General features: G+C 39.2%; 1 protein-coding gene across 2 annotated transcripts in view; it reads right to left on the bottom strand.

The window, feature by feature from the left end:
• LOC121635445 (gamma-aminobutyric acid receptor subunit alpha-5-like) overlaps positions 1 to 18,090 on the bottom strand; it is a 30,659-nt gene that overhangs the window by 10,303 nt on the left and 2,266 nt on the right. For both annotated transcript variants that reach the window (XR_006009462.1, XM_041978581.1), the window contains exons 4-7: positions 16,456 to 16,523; positions 15,266 to 15,486; positions 9,813 to 9,895; positions 5,514 to 5,657 (exon numbers count right to left, since the gene is read on the bottom strand). Coding sequence is in view for 1 of the 2 variants with exons in the window: in XM_041978581.1 (XP_041834515.1) it covers positions 5,514 to 5,657; positions 9,813 to 9,895; positions 15,266 to 15,486; positions 16,456 to 16,523 (516 nt within the window). In the remaining variant the exon portion in view is untranslated. The remainder of the gene's footprint in view (positions 1 to 5,513; positions 5,658 to 9,812; positions 9,896 to 15,265; positions 15,487 to 16,455; positions 16,524 to 18,090) is intronic.

The raw sequence follows: 18,090 nt of genomic DNA, 5'->3' as shown, positions 1-18,090 counted from the left end.
TCATCAGACATTACTAATTTGTAGTATAATTGGCTTGCTATCCTCTGGTTTTCACTTTCAAGAGGAGATAACAGTTTCTACTGTGTTACATGTAAATTTACATGTCTCAGCTTTCCTTTTAGACCATGATAATACATACAGCCATTGTAGTTGTTAAGACATACTTAATCTATGTTAGGTGTGTCAGAAAAAGTGGCAGTGATGAAGATGTTAAAAGAGCTGTCTGGTTGGAAAAGCTAAAGATAAAGAGGAAATCAAACTGCCTTCAAATTCATTATTAATGTGAAAAAAAGCACAAGTAGAGTTAATTATGATGAGAAAACCACAACAGATAATCGTGCAGTTAATGCCAGCAGGCGATGATGGCAGGAGGTAAATCCAGAGAGAAAAAGAGAGGACATGATATTCAGTAAAACTACTAAAGATTGCATTTGAGGCTTTAAAAAATATCCTCTGGCCGGCAGCAGTTTGCAGCTGCAGGCGCTGGTAAACTATTAAAAATCCAATGCATCTCTATCTCTCTTCCTCTGTGTCTCTCACACACGCACTCCTCGCGCATGCATGCACACACACTGAGTAATACACAAGGCTTTCTCTTTCTCCAGGCAAAATCCGATTTTTGAACCTCCCTAATCCCTGGTTACAATCTGCATCATGCCATCAGTGAGAGAAAGAGGGGGAGTGAAGCGAAGGGGAGTGGGGGGGGCTTCCTGTCCCGGGATCCTTGCTGAAGCCCCGCCCCTTGCAGCCTGCCAATCGTGGTGCCGGCACACACATGAAGCATGATTTCCAACCGTTGACACACACCTCGGCACACACTAAGCCACAGAGAGGGAGGACACTCGCTGCTGCTAATCACTGGTGGGATGGAGGGGGGCTAGCTGTGTGGGTATTCCCTGTCTTTTCCCTCTTATGTTATCTTTTTCTTTTTTTTTCTTTTTTTTTTCTCCGATTTGGAAGCTGTTTGTGGAAAGATGATCAAAGATTCTTCATGGGACTGGTTGGCATGCAAAGGAACTTGACAGCTGGATGTGGGTGAAAAAATTAGTGAATTTATCAACATCTCCGCTACTGAAATGCTTCCATCAGAACATCCTCAGCTCCATGTTCTAGGCTCTTTGATGCCCTCATGACTGCAGGCCACCTGGCCCCCAACCGTCCCACATCCTCCTGCTGCTGCTGCTGTGGGAAACGCACTGACAAATCCAGGTGCTGCTGACCTGGGCCACCTCCACCCTTGATGCATGGAACCCTACGGGACTGGAGGTGAAGGAATCAGGAGGAACATGCTCCTCTGGTGGAGCTTAATACTTTTCTCCCAAGGATTTGTCTTCCACAACGCCCGAGGGGAACTTCCTTTTATATCTGGGAATGATGCTGCTATGCTGGTCAACTGGTGAGTCTCAGAGGAACTCTTCTTGCTTTATCTAACACCTTAAAGATTCACAAAGAGGTTTTAAACAACTAATTATACTCTGAAAATTAAAATGTCCCATACTTTCCTACAGACTGAAAATATTCTGTAAAAAATTAAAATATTACGCTGGCTGGGGTGGCAGAAAAATACTGCAGAAACACAAGAAAAAAGTAATTGTAAAATTTATTTTATGAATATATATGTACTATAGAGCCGTATAAATTAATTTTAAAATATATTTACAGAATTAAAACTGAATTTAGTTGTTTAATTTTTTTATTACATTTTAGTGAAATTATAATTAAAAATATATTATGTAGATGTAGTTTTATGTTTCCTTGAGAATTTTTTTAAAAAATAGTAAATTTTATGTATTTTCAGTTACAGATTTCATGTTATTTTACACAAGACATGTACATTTACAGTCTATTTCTGTAATCTCATTCAGAGTTAGGAAGTTAACTAAGGAGAGATACTGTTCCCTGAGATAGAAGGGTTCATGTCCTTAAATGTGTCAGGTATTTAAAGAAAGACTCATGGAGTTATCTCCTCTCTCATAACTCTAAATAGGAGTTTTGTCTAAAATTAGATGTACTAGCTAAAGGTTAACACCATTATAAATGTCCAAAGCTTTAATCTGTGAACACATGAGGTTTTAGGATCCATGTTCATTAGAAGGTTTGTTTAAAGATGACCCTATCAAAATATTTTTAGAAAGTCATGAATTGACCATACACCGAGGACATGAGGCATGGCTTGGAGAACCATTTTTAAAGTTGGGCGTAAGAAAAGAGAAGGCCAGACTAAATTAATTTACCACTGCTTAGGCTATCAGGTGCTTCATTACTCTGTCTAGACCAAATAAAACAGCAGGCAACTTTTAATCAAACACACTATAATCGGGAAACTCCTTATGAGTCTGTCTCACACCGCTGGACTTATAGGAACTAATATCCCATCTTGATTGCTGCTGATTTAATGTTTAGCCTTGCACATATCAAGATATCATAGACTAAAGAAGCCTGGCACTGGGAATATTCTGCTTAGAGCGCAGTAACACAAAGAACCATAAGATCAAAATGATCAAAATGGTCTGGTAAATGATCGTAAATGTTATTAGCAAAACAAACACAAAGTGAATTAGCCTACTGGACTGAATGTGACCCAAGAGCTCAAATTCATCAGCAATATCCACCACTGACTTGGATGGTTTCCAGACAAAAGCTTTGTGCTGTATAAATGATGATTTCCTGCCTTTAGTCCTACTAAATATCTCATTCTCAGATAATGTTTGGTGTTTTTTTGTCACCACACCAGATGGTGGGTCCATGATTAGGACAAAGTAAAGTCAACAGTTTGGCAAATAAACACAATGACTTCAATGAATCATTGAATGGAAGAGTCATTTGGTCGGTAACACATTTGACAATGCACAACCAATTTACCGTGTTTCATCCAACTTAAACATCTGGGTAAAGATGCTAGCGCCATAGCATTGCGATGGGAATACAATGAAGGATTCTGGGGAATAAGAATGGCTACAAAGTGAGGTTTTTAATTTTAAGAATTGGGCAACAGTATGCAGTTGAGGTTAAGCTAGTCATTGATCAACAGGTCTGCTAATCATCAAACTGGTTTCAACGGGCTCGAAGTTTCAACTCTGCAAAAAGCAGAAATAGAGGAAAGAAGAGGGAAAAAAACACAGGGGAAATCCAGACTTTTCATAATGATTCTACTAGAAGCTAGAGGAGGGAAGTGTATTACAGTTCTGCTTTACATAAGAGTATTAAACAGATGCCTTTCACCCCCCCCCCCCCCCCCCCCCCCCCCCCCCCCACACACACACACACACACACACACATGCCACAGCTAGGACTGTCCAATCCTAACGTACACATACATAAACATTTCTCATTCCAGCTTTGAGAGGACCTAACCTAAATTTAGGTCCAACTGCTTCCTCTCTGGTAATCTTGGGAATTAAACGTCTCCAATCACTGCCAAGTAGAAACAAACCATCTCTCGTGTTCATAAAATAATCCAGACCTAACTCCAGGTTTATTGTGCTTCCTGTTAATGTGACCTCATTTTCTGTTTGCATCCATCATTGTGAGGAGATTTGGCATCCACAAAGATAAATTTACCAGTGCGGAAACACTCAGTGACAGCTACCCATCCAATCCCTCACTGATCTGTGATGTCATCTTCTTATGCAAAAGCTGATGGGTGGTTGGATGTGGGGGGGATTAACCCTGGGTCTCAGGTCTCTCTAGCTTTGTATGTATGTGTGTGCACACGCATGGGCTCATGCAGGGATAAGTGTTGTTTGACAGGGCTGTCCAGGCCTGTAGACAGCTGGTTGTGTGACGGATAGGCTACTCTCCTCCAGTGGCTTCCACTCATTGACTCTGAGCTCCTGATTATGATTCCTGCATTTAGTCTCCACCTCACGCGCCCCATTTCCCAACACAGCGTTCATCTTTTCTAATCTAGAATTAGTTACATCATGTTACTTGGTATTACACTTATCATGCACTCCATCCTGTTTGAATCTGCTCATAGGATAGGTGGCAAGCACATGAAATCATTAATCAAGTGTTAACTTTAAGGTAGGTGCCAGAAAGGAGTACATTTTCTCTGACGAGAGCTCGTTCAGGTGCTTTGCTAACCACAAATAGTGGTAAAGATCATATTCATATTGGGAACTTTTGGGTAGGGCTGGACGATACCCAATTTTAATTGTTTAGAAATTTGAACATTCGTTAGGTTCAATTATAACCTACAGTTTCCCAAAATGAACAATACTGAGAAGACGGAGCAAAGTGCTGACTCCGTTGACTTCATTCTTCCCACTCAGCAGCATGTCTTTACTTGAGGTGCTGAAATAAATCGGTTGTCCTGCCACCTTTGGTAGAACTTTCTTTGTTCCAAGTCTGAGGTCACAAAACCGAACCAGCTCCAAATAACTGACAACACTGTAGGTTTTTGGGAGTGGTGCAGCCCTATTTGTGGGTCATATTGTGTCACTTTAAAGAGCCAAATTTAATAAATATTTGCACAACTGCCTAGAAAATGCTTAATGCTTAAACAATGTTTAAAGGCTCATTTATGCTCACTTTATGTACATAACTAGGTACGTCTGTTTTAAATGCATCTGCCTTCATACTTTCATGCATCGCTTACATTGTCCAGATTGTTAGGCAATGCATCCACATGAGGGCAGTGCAGAGTTCAGATGTCCTGATGTCAGTTCCAAATTCATATTTGGCCAGAAAGTATAAGTATATTGTTTGCATTTACTTGCTAATACATGTTTTTCAATATAACTATTGTGAGTTTACAGAATCGTAAAGATTCCTCAATATTTATTACCTTCCTTAAAAGATCATACCTGCACCATAAGCTCATATCCTCTAAATCTAAGGCTGGAAAACTGTCAGAATATTCATAAATAAGGAGGATATAGTGTTTTTGGTGGATTTAGTTTACGTCTGTGACAAAGCACCAACACACCCAAAATCAGCTTCTCTTACAGAGATAACGCCAAATCCTGATTTTTAATATGGCATGAATTTTAATTAAAACTTAAAGACCTATAAGGTGCGTTCATGTGATTTTACACAGTGTTGGGAAAGGAACTAACACATAATAATAGTGAAAATCATACAGTTATTTGTTTGACAATAGAAAATCTGTGATTGTGACATCCCTACGTTTGGCTGTGTCCTGCGTTTAGTCATGCACTTACAAGAAAAAGCAAAGATCAAGGCTAGTGGTTTTGGAGTATATATACAAACTAAGTAATGACTCTGTGTTGCTAATGGAAACAAAAATAAAGCAAAAAAATAAATTATAGCCTTTAAATAGCAACTAGTTGTTGTAGACTCATAAATAAGCTGTATAAACACTGTGGTAACACCTGCTTCATTCTACTGAGCTATTATGTAACTCCACTGGGATTTAGGAGTACAACTTTTTTTCATTAATCCTTCCACTCTTAGTGCTTTATCACATGCATCACAAGCACACCTACTACATAACCATTAACCGCTGTTTTTTTTTTACAATTATTCCAACAACATGACCCCACACGCACCTCTGCTTGTGTGTATGTCCTCGGTGCCAGCGCTTTGCCCAATAAGGTGGTACTGGTTGAGCCTGGAGCCATCTTCTGCCACCACGACAGACTTGGCAGCTCCCTGTGTCCAAGTATAGACCACCTCTGATACTGGATAGGCATCTTAGAGACAGATTAAGACAGATTACTTTGAGTTTTTACATGTGACATGTGAAGATGGAAGCAAAGTATTTTTGTTTTTAAAAATAGAAGCTAAACATGTTGCTCATTAAGCCAGGAGTAGATTTTTTTCTTGCACGTTTGCAGCATGTGTATTTGTGTTTGTTAATATCAGAGTTTATTTTTTGTTTTGACCACACGTCAGAGGTGAGCTCTCAGCAGGAACCAGACGGTTTCAAATTAATCAAAATATGTTGCATCACACAAACCCTGAGGCGTCTGTTTGTGTTTCGTTTATCTGCAAACACCACATATTGAGCTACTCTTCCGTGAACTCTGAAATATGAAGGAGGGAAATTGTTGTTGGGCATGCCCAGTTTGCATTAGATCTGGAATTGCAAGTTTGTGACCTCTGGAGTCGATTTAAATCCACCATTCCTTAGAAAATAAATAACTTCCTGCAAGTATTTTACTCTGCTGATTGCAATTATATGTTTCCAAGAACATGTACAAGAAAAAAAGGCGAAAGGTCAACAAAATGGCGTGTCATGTCTGTTTACAATAAGGAGACATTTAGAACAGAAAGGCTGATGAGGATTTAGGAAGAAATATTCAGTTAACCACTAAATATTGAGACAGATTAATCATTTTTAATAATGTCTTAAAGTGGATGTAAACCTTTCAGACATAAATGTTCAAAAATGCCACTAAAATATAAACATTTAATCTTTACTTGACCTTATTTTTGATAAGTAGATCACATCCTAACCCTGGTGATTCCATTCTTAGCGGCTGGACACTGCTGGAGACGACTTGTGGTATTTAAAATTAGCCACAGACTGACAGACCAAAGGCCAAACCTTAATTGGAAGGTGGATTGCAACAAGGGATTATCAGAGAATTTTATTGTGCACACAAGCGATAAAGACTTTGGCAGGACAGATAGTGCACCTGTGCACACTTCTAAAGCTTTGCAGCTCCTGGCTCATGTGTGAGGCAACAGGAGCTCCAAGTTAGCCAAACTCATCAGCAAAATAAGGAAATGGAGGTCTGATTTTCAGCTCTGCTACCTAAAATCTCAGAAGGAAGTCAGATATTCATATTTGGGAATATACATGTAAAATAGCTCCAAGAAGGAGAGCAATCATGGAAGCATTCACTGCCCCATGCATTTGGCATATTTTTGTCAGGTGAAGAAAGAAGCAGGTCGAGAAATGTCGTGTTAGGCTCTGCCCGACTGATTTCCTGCTGCTCAGGAGGCAGGTTGGCTGCAGCGTGCATCATCATCTGCATCTTCACAATCCGATTCCAGGAAAAAAGCTATTTCTAAAACACCTGCTGCACAACAACAAAAAAAACCTGCTTTTTTTTCTTTGCTCATAGTCCCTTCAATTATAGTAATCATTCAGCAACTGTAGGAAAAGTAGTTTTTTCTTTTTTCTTTTAGAGTTCCTTCATTTCTGGAGCAAAATGAGTCTTTTTATGCTGCTGCAAATGTTATGTGATTTTATTATTTTCTAAGATAGTCCATCTATTTTTACAGCTTTTATTCACAGTTTTGTTTCTTTTGGGACTATGCCTGTCTGCCACCGTGCCCTCAGTAATCTTATAACTTTATAGACACTACGTGCAGGGCGCCTAATGAACACCAACCAACCCATTACATGTAGCTTAAAATTAAATTTTGCAGGCAGGTACAAATAAAAGCTTAAATGATGAATTTGTAATGCGTCCATGTAACAAATGATAATAGCCGACTCTTTTGGAAAGAGCTGAATTAGGGGCGGGACTTTAGTTTGCCTGTCTTACCATCTGGCCAATCACATGCTAGAAGAATAGGATACGCCCATTATGAAAATTAAGAAAGGGGGGTGCTGCAGGCCAGGTTCAGCGAGCAACAAAGAAATGGTAAATTGTAAATGGTCTGTACTTATATGGCGCTTTTTTATCCAAAGCGCTTTACATATACGTCACATTCACCCATTCACACACACATTCACACACTGATGGCGGAAGCTGCCATGCAGGGCTCTAACCACGACCCATCAGGAGCAAGTAGGGGTTCGGTGTCTTGCTCAGGGACACCTCGACATGAGCTTTCCGGGCCGGGATCGAACCGGCAACCCTTAGGTTACAGGACGACCACTCTACCCATTGAGCCAGGAGATGGATTTAAATCTAACAATGTTGTGAAAAAGCCATTAGAGTAGGCTCTTTGAAAAAAAATTACTCATGACTATGATGAGTGAGAAAAAATCACTACATTTCCCATGAACACTTTTCTATGATTTATCATCCATCGGCTGTGCGGTATCGTTCACGAGCTACTGCCTGAACAAAGAGCAGCTAAACAAGGAGAGAAATTTAAATATTACAGTTATTTATTTACTTCTTACCTAACTATATATTTTAAGCCTGGTTCATGGGGCAAACATTAAGAATATTTCCTATAGAAACTGAGTTGCATCACCCTTGATGTATCCTGGGATCATTGGGTGTTTTGGGTGTGTTTCAGCATCATGCACCCTCTCAAAAGCAACCCAGTCAAGGGTGATCAGTCCTCAGCTTGCATCCTCCATCCCACCTAGTAGCTCCTCCTGTGGCACCTGTAAATGATTTGATGGTCCTGTTCTTGGCCAACCCTGGGATCCTGAGCCTTGTCAGGGCTCTGCCTGCAAAGCCCCAACATCTGACCTTAATAGGCTCACAATAGTTGACTCAACCCTCCTCTGCTCTGTCAGTACTTGGCATGTTTCCACTCTTGAGTTTCATCCATGCACTCTTCTCCAGGAACAATAAGTTCTACTATGACTACCTGTTTGGTAGAATTAGAAAAGATGACAATGTCAGGATGCAGAGTTGTCAAAAAAAAAATGCTGTGAGAAGCTGCTTTCCTGCGTCTACTTTCATCTCAAGTCAGCTGCTGAAGCAAGGAGTCTATTCATTGACATGACATGCTTCTCTCCTGACTTGATGAAGATGGTGGTTCTTGGGTAGCGTTGCTTGCTGGTTGTTACAACCAAGGCTACTAACTCTGCGACTACCCCGAGCACTCGACCATGCCACCAGCATCCAGTGGACGACTATTAAGGATATACAGTACTCGTAGGATTGTCTCCGTATTTGTTTTTTCTCTTTTTTTTCTTACTGTTATCATTTTTTAATTCAGTTTTTCTGACACATTATTTACATTTTTTTTTATTATCGTTCTTTTTTTTTATTTTATTTATTTATCCTCTTTTTTTTTTTTTATTTTTTTTTTTTTTTTACCTGACTGTATATTTGGTATTTTTCCTTTTGAAAGGATGGGCTTTCCTCCCTATAGGACTATAAGTAAGCAGGGCAGCAGCCAGGATTAGTGACCTGTTACCTGAAGTGACCTTAGAACAGACATCAGTGCTTCAATTACTTGTTCTTAAAGGGTAGGACTTGGACTTACATTCATTTAGAGAACTTCTACGTACTAAAACATTTCTTATGTACCAGTACTACTTCACATACAGTATTTTGCTTATTATTTCTTACTTCAACCTGCAGAGCTTAACCCCAACAATTTGGTTACAGCTGGCCTTGGGAAGCCCCGGCACCTCCTTACGCTATAATTGGATTGTACTTAAATGTGTAATCTGACGTAGCAAGAGTGGGCGGGCAACACCTCACCAAAATCTGGGGATAAGAGTCTCATCCTTTTAGCTCAACATACTCCTGGCATTTGACCAGATCTGTCTTTAAATACCATCAGGGCTACCTGTCTCTGTACGTGTCCTCATGTTTTAGATGCACAGACAAGCTTCCCATGTTAAGAAGCAGCAGGGACAACTTATCCCATGACTGGCCTAACAGGGTATTCAAGAACCTGCAGCAATCTTTTCTCATCCGAGGATTATATTAGCTAAAGAATGGACTGTGAATTCTTTATTTCAACATTAAAAATAGCTTTTATCATTGCAAAATAAATGTCAGCTCTTGCTTCTTTTTGTTTCAAAGAACTCCTCTGTATACCCCAAATCATTTCTGTTCACTAAATTTAGACGAAGCCTATGTATAACTTATTGCATTAGGCTGCAAAAGGCCATTGTGTAACAATAATAGGAAGGATTAGCGGATGCTGTGAGAAGAGGCTGGATGTAGCCATTCATGGCGGGGGATTTTACTCACAGCTGCCAAACTTGAGAGGGCAGGCGTGAGCGTCCATGGGGAAGTCCTCCAGCTGCATGGGGCACTCTGCAGAGATGGTCAACCTGAAACAAAACAGATCACATGCAAAAATGTTTTCTAACCCTCATACTGTAAAAACCTTTAAGTACTGCCTTGCAATCTTGCCTTGTATTCAAAGGACTAACCTTTAGTCATTTGAATCAGGTGTGTTGGACCAGGAAAGCACCTAAAACTTGCAGGAAAGTGGCCGTTGAGGACCAGAATTTGAGTGTTCTGGTCAGAAGCCATTTCCTTTGCCTTCCAATGAAGTGATAACACTACCACCTAGTGGTCAGTGTGTGTATCTGCTGTTAAAAGACCTCCAGAAAACACAAAGCAACTTCAGTTTAATCTGTAACGCATGTCCAATGTCACCCTATTTAAACCTTCCACAAACATAACTGTTTTTTTGTATTTAATTTCCTCTTGACAACTATTATTTTAGCTACAGAGAGTGTTTAAGTGTCCCACATACATGTCAGCCATAAAAATCTCATAATTCTAACTTATTTATTTATTTTGAGCTATCTGTCCCAGATTAAATCAAATCCCTGTGGGTATTTCTGCTCTTTGAGTGATGATGAATAGTAATGCCGTGTCGATTCGCTGAATCTAATAGACTGGGTGCACAAAACTCATTATATCAACGGTTTTGTTTTCTTTCCTTTTTTTTAACCATTAAGGCATATTTCAGCATTAGTTACAAAGAAGGAGGTTTTTGTAATTCCCTTAACTGAGCTACTTCATACTCTTAATTACCACTGTGTTGCCAGGGTTGATGCAAAATCTACTTGGGGCATGTTTTTTATGCTCTAATACCTTCAGCATGTACAGCATGTATATACTGCAGGTTTCCAATTAAATCAATAAGGTGAATGAAGTGGAACAAAGTGGGACAAGAAGTTACTTCTGGTTCCCACAGAGACAAGAGTTCTGGGGCTTAGCAGGCTCATCCAGACTGCGTTATTGTGTTGACGCAACTCAAGGTTTTTCAGTGGAGGGGAGGAAAGGGTGTCTCTGGGACAAATAAATGGGAACAGGGCTTTCGGCAATTATAACATGTTCTAATTATTCACATAGCCTTGCCCCGTTAACAGAATGAGCATAAAGAGAGCAATGAACTAAAAAAGATGGTTATAGGCACAAATCTATATGTCTTAATAAAGGTGTCATCTACTGTGCTGTGCAAAGTCTTGAGACACCCCTGGTTTCATTATATTTTACAAAAAATTTGGAAATAAGTGTAATAATTAATTGAACGGTGGAACTGAGTAAAAACTGAGTTTGTACAATTCTAATAACCTTAAAAGTCAATATTTGGTATGACTAGTCTGACTCCTGTTAGACAAGCTTTCTTGTAGTTTCTTTCTCTTCAGGAATAGTTCTCCAGGCTTCTTAAAGGGCTTTCTTTTTCTGTTACGTGGCAAGATGATCCCACACTGCTTCAATGATGTTGAGAAGGACATAACCTTCCATGTCTAAGAAACAATAAATGGCTCTACTGGAGGTCCAGATGCATCTCTCAGGTTCTGTGTCAGGCTTCTGCTGGATTTTTTCCTATTCTTAAGGACATCGCTTTCAGAGACTGTTAATCTCCTGTAGATAGTATTTTAGACCTGACACTTCTTCTTTTTGTCATCCATTTGTCTACTTTTCTCCAGTGTTTTTAAGTACAAGTTAATTGGGATTCACTTTATTGGTGCAAAAATACTATATTTCCATAAATGTACAGCACAAAACCTGATAGCCAGCTCTACAGATCAAGATTCAGGGGACCTTGGAGGAGGTGGCATTTAGGTGTCACCTTCCCAGCACCTACAATGCAGCTTTGACTCTCCTCTCCAGGAGGTTTCCCAGCCATTCACACATTGGATCTTGTAACAAAAACAGTTTTGGTCATGCAGGTAAATGACACTCAGGTGAAAATGATTTGAACAACCTAAAGTTTGGTCAGGTGAGTCGGGGTCACCGTGTGGCCTTAATAGCTCAACATGTCAAGGTTGCTTTAACATTTAAGCTAAAGCTCCCCTCCAATTGGTTGGAACTTAAAAAGCCTTTTGGGTGCGAGTGAAAAGCTGTTTATCAACCAACATTTGGACACTGATGGAAAAACTGAAGTTGACAATTGCAATATGCAGAAAAGTCAAAAAAATCCAAAACAGGCTGAATTCTGGGTCCAAGCCATTATCTGTCCTCTTAACAAGCCTGTTTTTAGCCCGTCTGAACCTGTGTGAAAATAACTCAAAGAAGAAATATCTTTTATAAAATGCCACTTTCCACAGTTCTCACAGTTTATACTATAATACAAGTTCTCAAATGTTAAAAATTGAACCACCATTTGTTTTTAAGAAACAGTAGAAGCATGAATAAACGGGACTTAGAGGTTTCAGCCTACCTGATATCTGCTATAACAGCCATCATTGAGCCTGTATGCATTAAGCTGGCAGTGTGTTGTGAGAAGTGGCAGTTTATGAATTATCCACAGAGACAGATGCATTGGAATTTGCTCCAAAAAACCATTTTCTTTTGTTCTAACGGCCTTGAAATGCAGCACATGCACAGTAACATTTAGGAGAGAAGGGATATGAGCTGTCACTGACACATTTATGGTAAAAATAAATGTGTTTGAGTGAGATAGGTTGTATTATCTGTAAAGTGCTTCTATGTGACTGTATGCGAGTGCCTCTGAGTGTTAGTATGCCGTATGCTCATGTTAATCAGCATGTTTTAATGCGCAGAAATCTGCAGGGATATCGTGCAGTATACTTTATGTTGTTTGTCATAGTGGATATAAAATCTGGCCTTATTAAACAGCATTCATTTCCATCCAGAGCTGTATTAATTTTCTTCAAGAAAAAACATTCTGGCAACAGGGAAGAAAAAAAATGATGGACTAACCGGCTCATTCGGTATATTCATGTATCAGCTGACCTCATTCTTTGGACCCATAATGTTGCTGAATCTAGACCAGACCAACTGCAGCAACCTCAGATCATAGACTGCCTCCACAGGCTTGTATAGTAGGCACTAGACATGATTTGTCCTCCTCTCTTCTTACCCTGACGCTCCCATCACTCTGGAACAGGGTAAATCTGGACACATCGAACCACGTGACCTTCTTCCATTGCTCCAGAGTCCAATCTTTATTCTCCCTATAAAACTGGAGCCTTTCAATCAAATCTAATTGTATCAAAGGGACCTTGCACACAGACACGGTTCTAGTTTTTGCACCAGGTCTCAGAACTTCGGTACTTTCTGATGCTCATCCAAGTTTCTGCACTGAGAATCCAATTTCAGGAGAGTGTTCCAGTTGAATTTAACTGCTGGGAGCTTGGATATTCTGACATCCAAGAAATGGATGCCATCTCAAAGCATGTGAATATGGATTTAGATACAAGTTACTATGGCAACAGTCAAGGTTTGAAAGCATTCAAGTCAGCCTTATTTAATACATTCCAGCTTTATGAGAATTTATGAGTATTTTTTAAAATATTTCAGTCTGTTTGGACTCATTAAAGCATGAGTAATGTTGCAAAGTGTGTGAAATATGTCGGTGGAGAAAAAGGAGGAAAATCTATCATTTGTTTTAAAGATAGAAGGCAGAAAAGAATAAGAGAAACACAGTGCAAGTGGACATTTGCTGTTTGAAACCTGAAAGCACCCAGATGGCCAGTGTGTGTGTGTCTGTGTATGTGTGTGAGTGCGTGTGAGTTTATGTAGGAAACAACATCATTGCCTCCTGTGGTTAAGCTCTGGTGGTAATGACAAGCGGAGTAGTGTAACAATCAGACGATTAAAAGCGCTCTACTGCTGATTTGGTCTTACTGATGCAAAAGAAACCAAAGCCAGTATTAAACTGTTGGAGCACAAGCTCTCTCATCCTCTTTCTAACACAAACACTCACAATAAAATGCACATTTTTGCATTTAGACGTGAATCCACACAGTCCTATAGAGTCATACTTATGGATATGTACTCAAACACTTGTACAATCTCTTACTGGTTAAGCCTAAAGGTTAAAGGTTAGCGGTACTTCCACAGTGTGTGTTCATCTGTGCATCTAATACATGTGACAAAGAAGCACCTATAAATATTCCCTTCTTTGGCTGTATTTCTATGTCAGAGTGGTTGCATATAGATAATCCACCCTCCATCCGGCATTATTCTTCCTGTCTGTGGCGCCGCTATCAGAGTACTATCATTAGTGATACAGGCACCTCTAGGTCCTTCAGCTGGTTAACTCTGAGAGTGAGCGTAGAATTATTCTAATTCTCGGGGCGAAAGGTTGCTCTGAGACTTTGTTTGCAAGAAAAACAATAAGATACCTCAGATATTGCTCTCCTGCACTAAGACCAAAGCCTTGTTTTGCAATTTTAAACAAAGAAATCCAGATAAAAATGTAAGAAGTTATTTATTTATCCATCCCCACTTCGCTACCAAGCTTCATTAAATTCAGCACAATCATTTTTGCATTACGGTATCTTACTAAAACGATAAAATACATTTCTCTCAATGCTTCCCCTGCCTTTGTAGATGATTTATACCTTCTTTATATGCATTATGGAGACCAAAACCTGAAAGGACGCATATAGTAATTTTGTAAACATGAGTTACAAGTTACTTCTGAAGGTTAAGGCTTCAGTAATTTAGGTTCAGGCATTATATTGTGATGGTAGGGTAAGGCATACGGAAATGCACTGTTAGTAGATGCATGTGCGTACGCATTGTTTTCAATACCTTATTGGGACATTTGTCTGGTCAAATTCTCCTAACAAGGTAGAAATTCATTCCTGATCCTGGTTAGAGCTATGGAGTGAATCATGAGTACAGCATTAAGGTTTGGCACTGCACATTGAAAAAGTGAAGTTGGTGCAATGTCCTAATAAGGACAGTTGCACAAGGTTCTTTGTCTTTGGCTCTGATTTATCATTAGATCGCTGCCAGAAATGATAGATCGCAATTAGGTTACTTTTAATAATAAATGATCTCCCTCTGGAGCTTTGTTTGTTCTCTTTTTTTATTATTTTTTTTTATCTGACTTAAAGCAGACATGTTTCATTTTGCATTATATAAGGAAAAACCTCTTGCATAAGAAAAAGAGAGAAAAAGGAAGATTTGATACATGCATGCGCTAGATCTTTGCCCTTCTTTTAACACAGGCTGGCAGCAGTACATGAGTCTGACCACTGGGTGTCTCTATTTTCCTGCAGTCTGAGCCACACAATGAGGTTACATCTCTGGGCATTCAAAGCTGTTACCTGCTCTCATCTGTACCTTCTGTACTTTTCTGTGCTAATATGCAAGTATGAACACTTTTTTCATAAAGTGCTGCCAACCTTGGGAGGCTCTTTATTGGGTTTATTGTGAGTTCTTAGTCATAATTTATCATGCTGTCGGTCTTTGCTGTGGCCTACCTCATGGTGTAAAGCAAAGTGCCATCATCCTGCAGCCTCAGCAGCTTGTTGGGAGTGGTCATGTTATGAGCGATAGACTTCTTGCCATTAAGGAAGAAAGTGTCAGGGGTCCAGATGTTGCTGGCAAGCAGGTTGTTTAATGGCAGCATCTCCATGGGCCCTTTGAAGCACAGACGCTCGTCTTTCCAGCTCTGACGGAAGAACACGTCTATAGTGTATTCCTAAAAGAAACAACAGTCAGAGAAAAAGATTTTGTTTGGGTTTTAAAGGGCAAACCAGCTGGTGGTGGAAACAGATGTACATTTAAAACAGTTGTGAGGTGTAAACATGTTAAAATGGGATCTATTGCAGCTTTACTGCAACAAAAATCTTTATTAATATTATTTAAAATGTTTTTTGGGGGGTTGTTTTTCCATAAATTTCAACATATCTAGAGCATAAAATCAATTAGTTGACAAAGAAAACCTAATTTAACTTCACAAAACTGGAAAATAATTCATAAGTCAGCTTTTAGAAATGCAGGGATTGGACATTACAGTGTACATATCCATCACGGACGTGCTCGTGTGTGAAATATTGACTTGCTTCAAGCTCTGATAAACAAATGACCATGAAACAAAAACAATGCAGCATCCTGCAGAATGAAAACGCTGTTAGCAGACTGCGTATGAGCTCTTTTGGACCGAAAAGTTTCTCATAATAATCCATTCATCGGTCACACCCCTCTGACAGAATCTCTTTCAAGTCGATTATAGCAAAGTGGCAAGTTTGATATCTGCCCTGTCAAAGTGTGCCAAGGATATGACAAAACCTAATGGAAGATTTAATGAAAGAGTAGATTTAAGGCATTTTCTTCCCCAGGTAAAACCTCATAGTTCATAGGAGACAGGATTAATGAAGAGCTAAATCATTTGGAAAAAAGTTGGAATGAGCCAGCCACGTTGCATTAAATCTTAAAAGTTTAGCTCACCCACGTGAATTTAGTCTAATTCACAAGAGGCCAAAAAGAAAAAAAACTACAACTAGGACATGAGCATACTTCCACAAAGCAGCAGGAGCAGCGGTTCCAGTCTCGTGAAATGTAAATATATGCTTCCATCAATAAATAAATTGGAGATGTGTGTATGTGTTTGACCAGCTTAGCCAATTTTGTTTAGTGTGGCTGAAGTGTTTACCGTGGACAAACTCACCATCTCTGTGTCAGACACGGGGCCGAAGCTGGTGACAAAAATGTTCGTCTTGATCTCCGTGACGTTCTCTGTTGAGGGGAATAGAGTTAAAGGGTTGGAATGAAGGATAAAATATAATTCATTTAGACAAATACAAAACAGATGATGCCTTCACATCCTTTTATGAACAATCCTGTGTGATGTTATAAATGTCATCATGTGCACCAAGGATGGATGATCTAATGACGTTCATAGTCCGTCTCTTGATCCTGGACTATGCACACCCTTAGATGCTCCTCCAGCTTACAAAAAACCAGACAGTACACACTGTCTTCATCTAAAGCTCTGGTCTTTGGAGACCATGGTTCTGCTGGTTTTAGATGTTTTCCTGCTCCAACGCACCTGATTTAAATTAAATGTTTTCAACAACTTGTCTTCCACTTCACAATGACCCATTAATTTGCAACAAGTGGGTTGAGGCAGGGAAACATCTAAAACCTGCAGGACAGTGAGTTTGCTCTAAAGCGACATCAAGAGGAACTCTTGCCCTAGGATTTTTCCACAAGTACTGCGGGATTAATCTACCAACCTTTCCATCAAAAGATGGCTACCTTACCCCACGAGTTACAGAAGATGACGTCAGTCTGACTTAAGTGTGAAACTTATCCAATTAACAGGAGCGTTGCTAGATATAGGGCACTACTGGGACACCAACCCCCCCATTACTCAGGTCACTTCTTTTTTTTTTCTATCATAAAGACCTGCTATGTTTATTAAATGGGCAATGTTCCATCTACTTACCTTTGCTAAGCTCAGTATTACTGCTGCTTCCAAAAAAAATGGTGAAATAATAATAATGATCATGAAAAATCAACATAAAAATAAATAATAGTTTATGGTTAAAGAATTACGCTTTATGAATAAAAATATTTTCCTCATTTTTGTGTGCTGCCAACCAAATATAAAAGATACAAATAAAAAATTTATAACTGCAGATTTTGAGGTCTGTTGCATTTAGTTTTTTTTAGATAGCTCAATGACAGTAACATCCTCACAACCCTGGTATTTAAATGAATCCATTCACATTAAATATGTCATGATTGATCACTAGGAAAGAGCTAAAATATCAACATAGAGTTAAACTGTTTTTACTGCAAGCTCTGCAACGTCTTTGTAATAAATAATTGATGGTAATAGAGAATTTCGGATTGTAATTAATTTACCGATTAATATGTATTCAAGAACTAACTGTTCTTTTTTTTTCATCAGCAAAGACCCAGCTGGTCTGCACACACAGAAACCATAAAACCAGCTTTAGATATTACTCAGAATTACAATAAATTACAGTTAGTGTTGATCTCCAATCATTTTCTAAGTAAAAGATGAACAAGACCTTGATGATATTACATTCTGAAGTAAGCATTGATTGCTTGACTTGGGTGCAAACAACAGTTGAGACACTGATCAATAAAATGAGCAACCAGGATCAATATCAGGACTAGTCCACCAACAGTATGTAAGAGTACTCATACTAATCCACCTGATCTATGATGCCATTTGCACCCTTATAAGAAGAGAAATCCAGAAATCTTAAATCTGGTTTTGGAAAGCTGCATCTGGTTTGTTCTGTTTCAGGCTTCAGTTTTTTTGTTTTTT

The sequence above is a fragment of the Melanotaenia boesemani genome, chromosome 24 (assembly GCF_017639745.1).
Source record: "Melanotaenia boesemani isolate fMelBoe1 chromosome 24, fMelBoe1.pri, whole genome shotgun sequence".
In the NCBI taxonomy this organism is placed as follows: domain Eukaryota; kingdom Metazoa; phylum Chordata; class Actinopteri; order Atheriniformes; family Melanotaeniidae; genus Melanotaenia; species Melanotaenia boesemani.
Note: the sequence above shows the minus strand (reverse complement) of the source record. Positions and strands in the feature narration are given on the sequence as shown.